Source organism: Pelophylax lessonae (assembly GCF_965119305.1).
Source record: "Pelophylax lessonae genome assembly, chromosome: 4".
In the NCBI taxonomy this organism is placed as follows: domain Eukaryota; kingdom Metazoa; phylum Chordata; class Amphibia; order Anura; family Ranidae; genus Pelophylax; species Pelophylax lessonae.
In genome coordinates, this window is record NC_138771.1 from 269,472,742 (window position 1) to 269,487,567 (window position 14,826).

Genomic DNA, 14,826 nt, shown 5'->3' on the forward strand with positions numbered 1-14,826 from the left:
ACCCATATATCTGTACAAGAAAGTAAATTACTGTTACTATTTGGGTGCAAAATGTGGAAGGTAATTGTGGCTGTGAAAATATACCTTAACTGGAACCCTTCAGATGTTTCAATAAGGGCAAAAATTGTACTGTTTAAAGTAATATTAATGTGATATTATTCCTCTTTTTCAAATTCTGCTGCAAATGCTCCTTCTTGACCTTGCTAAGAGTTCCTTTGTGACTGTATCAGTTGATCCTCCTAGTGATATACTGATTGAGGGTGGCTCTTTTCTCTTGTAGGGTTCTATGGAGCCACCTTGCGTGCACACTTTCAACTGGCACTTGCAGATGCTAAATGTTTCCAAAGCATAAGATAGTTAGCCACTTCTCTAACTCCCACCCTTGCACATGTGGTGTGCTTTCTAAACTGTTAATGTGGGATACTCAAGGCACACACTTCCCTTCCCAAAAGTTTTAGAAAAATGGTGCTCGGAGACCATCAGCCCGCAGTGGTATGCCGAGAGCTTGAGAAGTGTATATACACACATATCGAGTGTTAGCAATGTGCTATTTAAAAAAAAAAAAAAAATTGCATTTAATACTATTTTAAGAAATAGGACAAGTAATTTGTGTATATAACCTACATACCTTGGCAGAGTGATTACACTGTTTGTCTATACATCTGCAATATTGGCTCATTACTGTAATTGGCACCCTCAGCAAACTGAGGTTTAGGAGATCAGAAAGGTTGGGGCATGGCATTCCAACTCTGAACATATCTGCATATCCATGTGCATGGTATTCTGAGCACCTGTAATGCTTAAACTAAAAATGAACACGAGAGGCTTGATGTGATCCAGTATTTTAGAGTTCAGCTTGTTCAAAATGTAATTATTAAATAAAGGCTTTAGTTATTTAAACATTTTTAGCAAGAATAAGTGTGTAAAGAAAATATTGAATAAATCCGATCTAGCATGTATTACTCCTTATTATTTTAGGCGGCCAAGCAAAATGCGAGACAGCGATGAAGAAAATGACGAAGATGAAGACATAAATGCCAATTCTGTTGGATGCCTTGGCCCATTTAGTGGACTTTTAGCCCCAGAACTGCAGAGGTACCAGAAACAAATAAAGGGTAAGCTAACAATCCCTTTTAAAAATAAAGCACATAAACATTATTAAATACCAGCAATGTGACAGTAAAAGCTACAGTATATTTCAACAGAAGTGGGCAGGGAGGAGACTCCGTCCCTTTGCTCATTTCTGGTGAGAAAATTAATTCATAGAGTTTTCTCCATAATTAAGCTCTCTATGGCATGAAATGTGTAAGGGGTCCCACTTCTGCTGTATTGCATGAGATTTTATTGCTATATTGCAATAAAAAAGTTTTTACCAAAGTGTGGTCATCCATAATCTTTTATATGTAGCCTTAAGTAATAACAAACTTGCTTTGTGCTGTGCTCAATTTTCTCCTAATATCTGTTGAATAAAGTCAATAATAGTCCCACAAATTAATATATAAAATAGAACCGTGTTTTTCGAAAAGTTTCTCTCAATGATAATTCCACACCTTTAATTCAATATATAACTTCTTCATGCACTCACACGCTTTCAATTTTCCGTGCAATTTCTTCCACCTTCAAATTTTTTTCCTTACACGAAGACCTTTGTTCAAATTTTTATAAATATGCTCATTCTTTTAAAAGACCTATAGATGAGGTCAGATACCACTTTGTTAATAATATATATCCAGACTGATACTCTTCTCTCTGTTTACCATATTTGTCCAGATATATCATATAAAAAGTGGTATCTGGCACAAATAATAAACTTTTTTTTTTTTTACATTTTCTAAATGTAATTTCACAGTGTGTGCTAGCAGCTATGGGGGGGGGGGGTTATGTCACAGCTGAGTTGGAATGTATATGTAGCAAGGTTTCCAGGCCTTTGGCCTGATGTGGGTCTGCCATTGTTACCGGTTACCTCTCCAGCCCATGTGAGCTGCGGCCCTGGGTGTGAGAACTGACACATTGACAACTCCGGCATCTTTGTTTTTTGTTTTATTGTAGTTTTAGGGGATGGGAGAAGGGAATGAGTGGGATACTCCTTTGGCTCGACTATGTACAATTCTGGGACTTTTGTAGCAAAAGTGCCCGTTAGCGCTGTCTTAACGCCAGCCGACGCTAGCCAACGCTTACTAACGCTTTAAACACACTGTATCTCGGAAAGCTGTGCTGGAACTCCAACTTAAGTCTAGAAGATCCAGGACTGTGGAACATTGAACATCTGACACTGCTTGCAGTGCAAAGTCACGTACTACTCCTCTCCAGCCTTGCCCTGGCTTGAGGTAGCTTGCTGTGTATTCCTGTATGGCTGCAACTCTCAACTGATGCACTCACACTGTGCATTAACTCTTCAGGGCCCAAACTGCAGGTGCCCCCTTTACCACTTCAGGGTTCTCAACCTAGATACCACCTCTATCACTTCAGTGTCCTCTGACTAGGTACCCCCTTTACCGCTAGCTAACACTTGGATCCTAGAACCTTCTCCAGAGTGGTCCTCACTGACTCTAGGCAGACCCCCAGAGGAAATTCTCAGTACTCACGACCTGTGTAGGCCTTCCTGGTATTGGACCCCTCTCGCTCTCCGCTGGTTCTCGGCACACGGGATCCCCCTTAGCTCAACTCAGCACTCTCTGGATTCTCAGGCAGCACCCGAGACATCCGATTCCTCTGACAGAGAGTATAGACAGCCGTCCTCCTTCTCCTGGGACTCTGCTTCCCGCCAAAGACCATGAGTCATGCCCTCCCTCAAACTTATACCCACTCCCAGAATCCTTTGCCACAGAATCTGCCTTCTGGGGTAGTTACAAGCCTGAATGTATCCCTGATTGGGTTTCCTCCACTGCCCTATGAGAAGCCTCTCACAGAGCCAGTGGGGAGACTCCCCCTTCAGCAGACACACGTGGAAGCCATGACACCCTACCAAAAGAAATCATGGCCCTGCTGTTAGGCAGACAAAGCCCACTATACATTTACCTAGCACCTACCTGTAGGGTGCTACATTTACATAATTTTATTTCTTCAGTAATGAGCTGAACAGGCACCTGTTAATTGGGGGAGTAAGGGTGGACCAGCCTAGGGCAGTATTACACATTGTTATAGGTATAAGTTATAACTCATAGCATCTTGCTAATCTCTGCACATAGGGTCTCATTAGTTTCATGTTATAATATCCACAATTTAAAGTGATATTAAAGTCTCATGTTTTTTTTGTTTAAACTTAACAAACATGTTATATTACCTGTTCAGTGCAGTGGTTTTGCACAGAGCAGCCCAGATCCTCCACTTCTCGGGTCCCTCTTATTTATTTATTTATTTATTTCAGGTTCTTATATAGCGCTGTCAATTTACGCAGCACTTTACATATACATTACAAATTCACATCAATCCCCGCCCTTAGGGAGCTTACAATCTAAGGTCCCTAACTGACATTTATACATACATAGTAGGGCCAATTTTATACAGGATCCAATTAACCTACCAGCATGTCTTTGGAGAGTAGGAGGAAACCGGAGTACCCGGAGGAAACCCACGCAGGCACAGGGAGAACATGCAAACTCCAGGCAGGTAGTGTCGTGGTTGGGATTTGAACCAGCGACCCTCTTGCTGCTAGGTGAAAGTGCTAACCACTACACCACTGTGGTGCCCTCTTTTGGTGCTCCTGGCCCCTCCCTCTTGCCGAGTACCCCCCCAGCAAGCAGCTTGCTATGGGGAGCATCAGAGCCGAGCCGCTGCTCTGTGTGTCCATTCAGACATGGAGCCGCAGCCTAGCCCCGCCCCCCTCTCCTCATTGACTCACTGACTTCCATTGACAGCCAATCAGGAGGGGGAGTCCCGGACAGCCGAGGCAACATCGCTGGATCAAAATAGGGCTCAGGTAAGTTTTGGGGGGGGGCTGCTGCACACAGAAGGTTTTTTTCTCTTAAGGCATAGTATCACTTTAACATTGTCTTTGTTTTTTCCAGAGCATAAAGAAGAGCAGAAACTTGGCAACATTGCAGAGCTCAGCCCAGGTGCAATTGACTCGTATCGTGGAGAATATCATGCTGTATTTAATAGTATGATGATGGAGCGCATGACCACTGACATCAATGCCCTAAAACAACAGTACTCCAGGATTAAGAAGAGGCAGCTGCAGCAGATTAACCAGGTCTACATAAGAGCAGGTAAAAAATGTAGTTTGACCGCGTTGATTTCTTGTAGTGGAGAACCTTGTAGAATTTTTATAGATCTTACAGATTTTACAGGAAAAGAAATGAAATAGTTGTAATAGTGACCAGGTAATTATCAGCTTCTTTTTGTAATGAACCCCACTGCAAGTTGCAACCAATTTTTGTCTCCGATAGCATGTAGATTTCAATATATGCTTGTAATTGTAAAAAAAACTTTTTGCAAAAACAAAATTACAACTAATAAGGATATTGTGCGAAAACGTTTTACAATTCTACCCAAGTATCACTAATACTTTCACTTATACATTTTGCCACTATTCTAGTTATGATAAGCACACAAGAGCCATTTAGAAGGAACCAGTCAGTAGCAATATTGGAACTGCCATTGATGATTTTTCTTTTAAGATACAAGATACAAGGCTGTCACCCAGATCCATGCTTTATGAACTCAGAAAAAGAATATGCATATCTGGTTTTCTGGCACCTGATACAAAGAGGGTACCCCCAATGGTTTGGGACTTTAAATGCCACTAAAACACTGAAAGAAATATGCAATAAGGTATTTAACATTCAATTTTATCATACATAGAAAAAAACAACAATAACTAATTGTACATGATTCTATATATCCAACAACCAGCTGGATTTACACAGAATTAAAATTGCATGCAAAGACAGACCAGTATCCGTACAGAAGACTCCTAGGTACCATTGGTGGAGAGAACCGGAAGGGTCCGGTCCGGTTCTCTCCACCAATGGTACCTAGGAGTCTTCTGTACGGATACTGGTCTGTCTTTGCATGCAATTTTAATTCTGTGTATATCCAGCTGGTTGTTGGGTATATATAATCATGTACAATTAGTTATTGTTGGTTGTTTCTATGTATAATAAAATTGAATTTTAAGTACCTTCTTGCATATTTCTTTCAGTGTTTTAGTGGCATTTAAAGTCCCAAACCATTGGGGATACCCTCTTTGTATCTTGTCTATCGGGATGATGGCCACTAACACTGGGTACTAAGTGATAGGATTCAAAAATTCTTCTGGCACCTGATACACACATGCTTGTTCCAAGTCAATCACCCAATAGCTGGGGCAGCAAGAATAAGTAAAACTGCACCAAATCTTGCACCTCCAAAGTTGTCAATGGCAGCTCCCATATTACTATCCTGACAGAATCCTTTTGTGATGTATACATATAGTATACTGTATGTTTGCATTTATCCATACCTGCAAAGCTGATGCCTTAAAAGCAAACTGTGGCAAAGTGAGCCTATTTTTTTAAATATTCATTAATGCACGTTGTATTTTGTTTTTTCTGTAAACTTAGGACTCGAAGAAGAAAGGGATCCTGGGATTTTGTTTGATCCCAGGGATCAGCTGAATAATGGTATTTAAAAAAGTTCCTATTTTATGGAGGTTTTGTTTTCTGTTTCTAACATGCACGGTCATCCTTTAATGAAGCATCGTGATTGTTACCTACAATCGAAAACTCAGTTTAGCCCATACATGAATGCATATGTACATTGTAGATAATAATGTCTCTACAGAGCACCTGGATGATCAGATCAGTCTGGCTGTGGACCACTTCTTGGTCTATTTTCTTCTTGGGTTACATACTTTTAGTTGACTAATGTTCAGGGGGTCTCATGATACAGGTACTTGTATTTAGACCAAAACAGAGGGAGGAATAATTGCAGTCTTAGACTATAGCCAAAGTCAAAGACTTGCTGCAAGTTGAGGGATCCATAGACATGAGACATTGGCTGATGTGGTAAGTTTTGTCTCAGCCAGACAACGACTATCACGTGAAGAAAGAAGCCAATAATTCTTTAATTTATTGGAAGGGGTGCATAGTTATTCATTTTTTGTTAACATTATTTATCATTCCCCTGAGATAAGACCAGTTCCGGGAATGTCTGGCTGCTTTCCTGGTTCATGCCTCTAGAGATACAGTACCTACCCATTGGCAAAAAAATCATGGATGCCAGCTAATATTACACAGCTGTTCACTTGTAACTCTGAGGGTGTATCTGCTACATTAAGAATTACCATGCATGTTTTATTGTAAATCAACCCTTTAAAACACTAAATTACTATCTTACTGCCTATATGTTTCTTCTCAATACTACATGGACATTTAAAATTCAATTGCTTAAAATACAGCTATCATGAGAGAATAGTTAGGGCTGCCATTTCTGACCCCTCCATTCGAGAATGCTAGTTTCCTGGTTGTAATGCTGATTATTTTCTTCTTTCTGAGCCACAGACCTAAAACGAGAGATGAGGAATTCTGACACTCCTTTACAGCATGCTTGTTTTCGATCTGTGACTTTAAAGTAATGAAGCCAGACAGCAGCATTTTATGGAGGTCAGCTGTGGCAACCCCCATACTTAATTCATGCCTCAACTTTCTTTTATGTTAAATGCAGTGTCTGGTTAAGTAATTTTGTCTGCAGCAATGTTTCACTGATTGGTGATGGTTTTTCATTTAAAAAATCGAATCAAAAACTTTTGTTGGATATCTTTTTGTTCATATATATTTGTTAAATCTTTCCTTTTCTTCAACTTGGTGAAGTGTTTATACTCTACCTAAAGTTCTGTATAATCTAGTCATAGCGGTAAGGGATGTTGTATACGTTACATGTTTAATAATAAAGTATCTTGTCACTATAATTAAATAAGAGCATATTGTTTGTATCTGATAATGATAACCAGTTATGAATGGGAGAAGGTAGAGAAGGATTTCCAGCTGCAAAAAAAAAAAAGAAAATTTTATTTATGAAATCACCTCCACTGCGGGGCTGATGCTGAACCTGAAGTGTTGCATTATTTAGACCCCAGCTAATTGCTGCTCACGGCAATGGAAAATAAGCTCTGAAAGGGCTAAAGCTTTTTTTTTTTAAACATAACATGCCTCCTTTTTTATGAACCCGCTAAAAGCAAGAGGGTTCTGTACCCACGGCAACGTTTTTTGCTGAAAATGGCAGAGCAGCTTAAAGTGCTCCAATGAGGTTGAATTTGCTGGTGGAACTAGCGATCCCTGCAGTTTGGCATGCCTCCACTAGAGGGAGGGTTGAACACATTTTTGTTGAAAGTCCAAATGGCCTTTAACCATTTCAGCCTGGTATACTGGAAGTTGGCGCTACACTAGTGAATTTCCGAGTAAACATTCAGATTCTGGTCAGTCCATTTCGAAGACTTAATGTCAATTGAAAGTACTGGAAAATGTTGCTTTTATTTGCTTCTAGCATTTGATTTTGGATTTAATGGACTTTCCTGAACAAAAAGCATTTACTTTTAGAAATTTGATCCTGCTCCTTTGATTTTTTTCATCACTATGGTTGAAAACCAATGTCGATTTGACCCAACTAATAACTACAAAATAATACAATAATGTTCTGAAAACGAAAATTTTGTAATGATATTCTGCTAGTGTATGGCCAGCTTTACTTATTCACTATTCAATTTTCTGTGAAAGGATAATGTCCAGGTTAACTGTGATGCCTAGTGTTGATGAATGAAACTGTTTCTGTGGTTAAAATTCTTTTCTCTATCGCTCATTGACAGACGTAGTCCTCGGTGATACAGCACCTTCGGGTTATGTTGCCTCCACAGGAGTAGGACTAGACAGGAAATAAAATGCTCTGGCCACACCCTAGGGGCAGTCCCAGAGGGTATATCCTCTCTCCCTCTGCCTCAGCAAATCAGTTTTTTTCTGTCTAGTCAGGAGTAAGGACCTAGATACCTTGCTGGGATCTTTGGTCCTGGCAGGATTTTTTTCTTAGAAAATAATTTTTTAAGACAGCTTTTTTTCTCCAGTGTTCCTGTGAGATCTTCAAGCAAGAAAGCTGAACTGGGCGACGGGCTGGATGTTGAGATCCAGTGGTCACCCCAGTTCAGCCTACGAGCGCGTGCAGGCCATAGCTCCGCGCTGGGTCGGCCGCGACATAGTCCCACTGGACGGGGACTGACCCTGCGAGTTAAACGTCTCGCTGAAACGCCAAAGACCATGAGTCACGGCGCCCGTATTGGTCGACAGCCCTCCTACCTCGGTGGAGAGGGGTACTGTCAGGAGTTGGCGCCCGCCTGGTTCCGGTATGGTGAGTAGTATGTTCCCCCTTTCCCCCTGACGGGTCTTGTGGTGAACGCGGGCCCCTCTCTGTAAGGGTAAGGATGGGTTCCCCTCTATCCTACAACATGTCACAGATCCCCCTAATTGAGTGTGATTTTTGTGTACAAGAAGCCAGGAGGCTTGGTTTGGGAGCTGACAATCTAATTGTAAAGATGTGTAAATGATTGTAGTCAGTGGCAGTACTAGAACTTTACTGTGATAGTATAAGGTATCCTACCTGTCAGTAGCCACAGGGCGATGTCTATACATGTATACTGCATTCCAGATCATTCCTCCAGCTAAGCAGCGGACCGCATATGGCCCGCTAGGGTCCGGTACCTCCGACCACGCTGACCACCATGAGGGTGAAGGGTGGTGATGCCGAGATCCTTCTGCAGACATGCCGCTATTCTGTGCAGGCCGCTGCCATTGTCTGGTAGATCGCACGAGGCCGCCATTTTGGTGTAGCCTCGTGTCTCCAGCATGGGGGCGGCCATGTTTGAGGTGACTCAAACACCTCATGGAGCCAGGGGGAGGAGCCGGCAGGCGTGTTAAGGGGCGGAGCCGCCTCTTTTACCCAGGAAATAGGGCCAAAGACTTCCTGTCTGTAACAAGACAAGCACTGAGCAAGCTGATGAAAACTTGCAGGGATGAGCCTTGGGGTCTGTCTCTCTCTCTGTGGGGTCCAAAAAGGCAGGTAACACTGAGGGGCGCTGTTGCGACTGGGGGACACAGAAAAAAAAAAAAAAAAAAAAAAAGTTTTTTTTTTTTTTTTTTACTTTGTCATTTTTTGTCGCTGGCAAGTGTCTTGTATAATCATTGACCCTGCCGCATAGGTATCCCCACCTGATCCCCTCAAGGTGGCCGCAGGACCCTCCAGTACCCCACTTGTTTTTAATGCATTATCGGCAATTTTGGAGTCTTTGGTATCCCGGGTGGAGGTGGCCTGTCAGGGACGGGGGTCAAGTAGCGACCCCCGCCTACCCCTATTGTTTATCAGATACTTCAGATACGGATTCGGAACTGGTCAATGCAGTTGCAGGTCCCTCTTAGGGGGCTGTTGTCTCAGGTAATATCTCCTCAGCAGTGAGGAGCACGTTTCTGCCTCTGCCATAGCACAAGAGTGGTGGATGCACTAGTTGTGTCCGTCCGGGAAACCTTTAGTCTTGAGGTTACACCGGCAGAGGTAGCTGAGACTGAGATTCCTTTTTGGTACTTGTTAGCCTACCAAAAGGGCGAAGGATTTTCCTTTACCCAAATGGGGTCGTTTTGAAACGAACCCCTGTTATTTCCAAACGCATGGCTAGGTGCTATCCGTTTGAGGAATTCCTCTTTATAGGATAGACGGTACCACCTGCTGTCTTGCCACAGACTGTTAGGATAAAAAGACCTCGTAACTAACGAGGACCTTCCTTTTCTGCTCATATAGAGTTGTTCGTTCCGCAAGGGCGGGCGATAAGGCGAAACCCTCCAAAGCCCCTTTAGAGGGGTTTCAAAGGGCGCTGGTCGGGTAAACAAAGAGTCCGGCTCAGCCAAGCCTGAAGAATATAGCCTGATGCGCCCCTACCCATCTCTGGGGTGGGGGGGGGGAGGTCTTCACCGGTTTCTGGAGGACACAGGATCGAGTTTCGATCACTTCCACCGGTGCGATTCTGCCCTTCTAACATTGAACGGTTTCAGGGGTTCTATTCGAACCTATTCACAATGCCCAGGAAAGAGGGCAAGGTGCGTCCAAATCTGGACTTGGGAAGAAATAGAGTCCATCCGTACAGTGGTGGCCTCCCTGCATAAAAGAGATTTCCTGGCGTCCATAGACATATAGGATGCCTATCTTTATATCCCCATCATCGCAGGACATCAGCATTTTTTCGCTTTCCCAAAGATCATCCCTGGTTCCCACCAGGAGACTGAACTATCTGGGCCTAAGGTTGGATACATCCTGGGCAAGAGAGTTTCTCCTTGCTGGGAAACTCCAGAAGGTTCAGTCAACGATTCGGATGTTGCTGTCCGTCAATTGGCTGGGACTGATGGTGGCCTTCTTAGAGGCAGTACCGTATACCCAGTCTCATACCCGAATTCTCCTGAAGGAGATTCTTTTTTAATGGAATCAGAATTCCGATTCCCTGGACAATCGGATCCGGTTGAGCGAGCGGACCAGGAAGTCTCCGATGCTCAACCAGGGGAAGTCATTTCTTCCGATAGTATCCAGATTACCAATAAGGGTATCGGAATTGAGAGCGATCAGATTTTGTCTGATTTACTGGATCGAGCAGCTCTAGAGCAGCCCGATTCGGATCCAATCGCATATGGCCTCTTCATCCAGAGGTTTTTTCCCTAGCTGTCCCTTCATTGGGACATCCCGGATGTGGATCTGTTGGCACCTTGGCCTAACAGGAAGGTGCGGAGGTTTGTAGCTCGCGCCACGATCCTCTAGCGGACGCAGCAGAAACGCTGATCGCCCCGTGGGGGCAGTATCAGCTACGGCATGCCTTCCATCCTCTCAAGTTGCTGCGGGAACTTCTTCGCAGGATAGAGGTGGAGGGAATTCCAGTTATTCTGGAAATTCTGGATTGACCTCGTCAAGCCTGGTACGCCGACTTGGCGAGGCTAGTCGCGGACGCTCCTTGGAGACTTCCTCTCAGGGAGGATTTGCGGTCTCAGGGACCGATCTTCCATCTTGCTTTACAGTCGCTGGCTTAATGGCCTGGCCATTGAGACCCAGGTACTGAAGGACAAGGGAGTGTCAGCTTCAGTTATTCCTACCTCCAGTTAAAGCAAGGAAAGCGACTTCCAGCACATGGAAGTCTTATATTGCATGGTGTGAATCTATTGGATTTTCCCCACATACCTATTCGGTGACCCGAATTTTGGTCTGTCTGCAACAAGGGGTTGAGCAGAAACTATCCTTGAGCACGATCAAGGGTCAGGTTTTCGGCGTTAGCAATCTTCTTTCAAGAAACCTTTGGCTAATCATTCCTTGGTGCGGAATTTCATCCAGGGGGTGCGACATCTCGCTCCGCCAGTGCGCGCACCCTTACCGCCTGGTATCTTAATTTAGTGTGGTCGGTTCTTCAGAAACTTCTCTTTGAAGATATTAGGGAGATTCCCTTGCTTACATTCCCAGAAGGTGGCCTTCTTGGTGGCCATTACTTCTCTACGCAGGGTGTCAGAACTGGCCGCATTATCCTGTCGTTCCCCAGATCTGGTGGTTCATAGGGATAAGGTGGTTCTTCTTCCGAATCCATCCTTCCTTCCTAAAGTGGTTTTCGTAAGACGGACTCACTTTTTGTGATCACGGATAGCCCTTGAAGGGGGTTGCCTGTGTCTGCCGCGACCATATCTACATGGATCAGTCAGACGGTGGTACAGGCTTATTCTATTAAGGGTCGGAATCCTCCGTTCCCTGTTAGGGCGCACTTCACTTGAGCGCTCAGTTCTTCCTGGGCCTTTTGCTATCAGGCGTCAGTGGTCCAGGTATGTAAAGCGGCCACCTGGTCGTCGGTACATACCTTTACAAAATTTTATAAAATTGATGTGATGGCATCGGCGGATGCCTCATTTGGCCGCAAGGTTTTGCAGGCCGCAATTTGAGGAGACCGGTGGTCTACCTCGAGGGTTTTTTTCTGTTTGAAAATTTTTTTTTTTTTTGAGTCTCATCATTAAGGATGAGCATTGTAAACTTCTAGTTGGCACCGGTTGGGCCTTCTAGATTTGGATTTGATTTCCATTTTCCCACCCCTCATTTGTGATACTGCTCTGGGACTTCCCGAAGGTGCTGTATCACCGAGGACTACGTCTGTCAATGAGCGATAGAGAAAAATTGATTTTTGTAAAATCATACCGTAAAATCCTTTTCTCTTAGCTCATTGACAGACGTAGTACCCGCCCCTCTGTTTTTTTGAGTTGGGTTGGGTTAAATTCTCTAAAGACTGCTTTTATGACATAACTGATTTGCTGAGGCAGAGGGAGAGAGGATATACCCTCTGGGACTGCCCCTAGGGTGTGGCCAGAGCATTTTATTTCCTGTCTAGTCCTACTCCTGTGGAGGCAACATAACCCGAAGGTGCTGTATCACCGAGGACTACGTCTGTCAATGAGCTAAGAGAAAAGGATTTTACGGTAAGATTTTACAAAAATCCATTTATATTCTTTTCTTTCTTTTTTTTTTTTTTTCCCTTCATTTTAGATAAAGGTCCTGTGAGCAGTATATTGCCATCTCAGGTTAATAATTCCCCTGTTATAAACCATCTGTTACTTGGAAAGAAGTTGAAGCAAGTAAACAGGTCTTCTAAAAACACTGTAGTGCAGTTACCAACCTCCAAGTCTATGATCTTACCCAATGAAGAAGCCAAAGGCAAGCTGAATTCTCCATGGCGAACCCACATCAGAGTTCATAGAAAGAACATTGCAAGGGCAAAAAGTCAGCTTGGCTATGGGGATACAATTGGGCTTATAGAGGAGCAAAATGAAGTCCCAAAGGATCAGATTGATGCCGCCAAAGAAAGCGAGGACATTGCCGAGAATGCTGATTCAGTAACAGAAGAAGAAAAAGGCTCAGACAGGACAGTTATGAAGGTTGATGGACACTCTCCAGAGCCTGTTTTCCAAGATGAAAATGCAAACGTGACTGTTGTACAGAGCAAATTAGAAGCATTGGAGCTGAGCTCCACTGATGAAACTAAGGACAAGTCTGAGATAATCCAGTCTGTACAGCAAACACCTTCTGATTCTAATAGCTCCTCCAGTGAAAGTGGAACTTTATCAAAATCCCCAAGGGGACAAGTTTTCACCCCTTTCCCAAGCGTTAAGCCACTAAGAAAGTCTACTGCCGCTAGGAATCTAGGGTTATATGGGCCAAACAATAGAACCCCAACAGTAAATTTTCCACATATGAGCAAAAGTTTCAACAAGCCTTCAAATGGCACTACAGGGAGCAAGAAACGATAGTTTAGCATTAGCACTTTCTTTCTGACAGACTCTTCTTCTTTTTTTTTTATTTGAATTCCTCTCTTGTTCTGCCATCGCTTTCATGAAAAAGTTTCATGGATGGAATTTCTGAAAATGTTGTACAGATCTGTGCTCTGGTGTTAAAGGTGGTCCTGTTATGATTGTGTGGTACAAATCTAGAAAATGATCCTAGATTTTGTATGACGATAACAATGTGGTATTTGTTTAATTATTTTACATTGATAAACTATGCTAATTGACCTATTTATTTAAATGTTTTTTCCTCTTACAGTTTCTGCAGCGATTCTATTCAGTTCAGAGTGCTAAAAGCCAATTAGTCTTTACTCACTGGTGGAAAGTTCTAGGGAAGTCTCAACTGTGGTGTCAGACTATGAGCCTTTACAGTAAAATGATTTCAGTTTTAGGGCTAAGTTACAAGCTGGTTTGTTCTGCAGCATGTCTTGGCAATTATTAATTTTACTTGTGAATTCCAGTAGAGTTATCCTGCTGAAATTTAGAGAAACAGGAGGAATCTCTAGAATTGGCATAACAGGGAAATGCAGAGTCAAGCCAATGGAGGTGATTATTTGAGAAGGGTTAAATAACTTAAATACATTTAATTACAGCCATAATGGCACTCACTGCAATTGCAAAACCCATGCATGAGGTCCAGTTTGAGGTCTTAAAGAGAGTAACTGATCCTATTCAAGACTGGGTAGTTAGAAGCCTACCTGTGCAACTTGGTGTCTAAATTGTGCTTCTCTATATATATTTGTCATCCAGCAAACCTCTTCATTTTCTATTCCCTAAAGACATGTTATCAGAAATATTAGCATTTTACAGAATGTACTGTTTGCCAAGTTCAGTTCTGAGTGCCAAATTTCAGTGCATGCATAGACTTAAGGGATCCTTTGCATTCAACCTGTAGCACTTCAATTATTACCTAAATGTTGTGAATAGGGCACAAAATAATGATTGCAGTGTAACAAAGCAGCTGAATACAGTATATATTATTATTGAGTACTTGTATTTTGCAATGTGGCTATGCAAATTCGTTTAATTAGAATTGTCCCAAGATGATCTAACTTTTTTTCTTAAAAGTTTGTATAGTTGCATGGAAATTACCACAGTTTGTATTAGACAAGGCCAGGGAAATGTGGTTATTTAAAAATAGGAGTAATTTCCACCCGAATGCTCAAGTTATGCATGCTTGATTTGCATCTTGTGTTGCCTTGTTCTTCAGCTATTTTACGCAAAAGATTTTCTTTCTGGTATCTTGATTGACTGTGCTGCTATGTTTGTCTTTGTTTTCTTAGAAAGCTCACACCTAGACCAATCCTTTTACTTTAAGTCTTTGTGTGAAATGTCCTTTCATTTATTTGTTTTGTTGTTTCCCAAATATCACTTATTTATAAAGTGCCAGATAGCAAGGGTTCTCTAAAATGGTGATTAATGCAAAGTGAAAGTTTAAAATATTGTGATGTTTCATAGCTTTCTTTTTCAGTAATAAACACCTAAACTGCATTGTATAATGTGTAATTTTACGATGGTA

General features: G+C 42.5%; 1 protein-coding gene across 4 annotated transcripts in view; it reads left to right on the forward strand.

Moving 5' to 3' along the window:
* The window catches only part of TBC1D30 (TBC1 domain family member 30), a 162,302-nt gene extending 147,895 nt beyond the window's left edge, over positions 1-14,407 (forward strand). For 2 of the 4 annotated variants that reach the window (XM_082252864.1, XM_082252866.1), the window contains 4 exons: positions 979-1,115; positions 4,008-4,208; positions 5,544-5,603; positions 12,514-14,407. In XM_082252864.1, coding sequence (XP_082108990.1) covers positions 979-1,115; positions 4,008-4,208; positions 5,544-5,603; positions 12,514-13,274 — 1,159 coding nt within the window. In that variant the 3' untranslated portion in view covers positions 13,275-14,407. The remainder of the gene's footprint in view (positions 1-978; positions 1,116-4,007; positions 4,209-5,543; positions 5,604-12,513) is intronic. The other 2 variants (XM_082252865.1, XM_082252867.1) reach the window with 1 other exon arrangement.
* Positions 14,408-14,826: the final 419 nt, after the last annotated feature.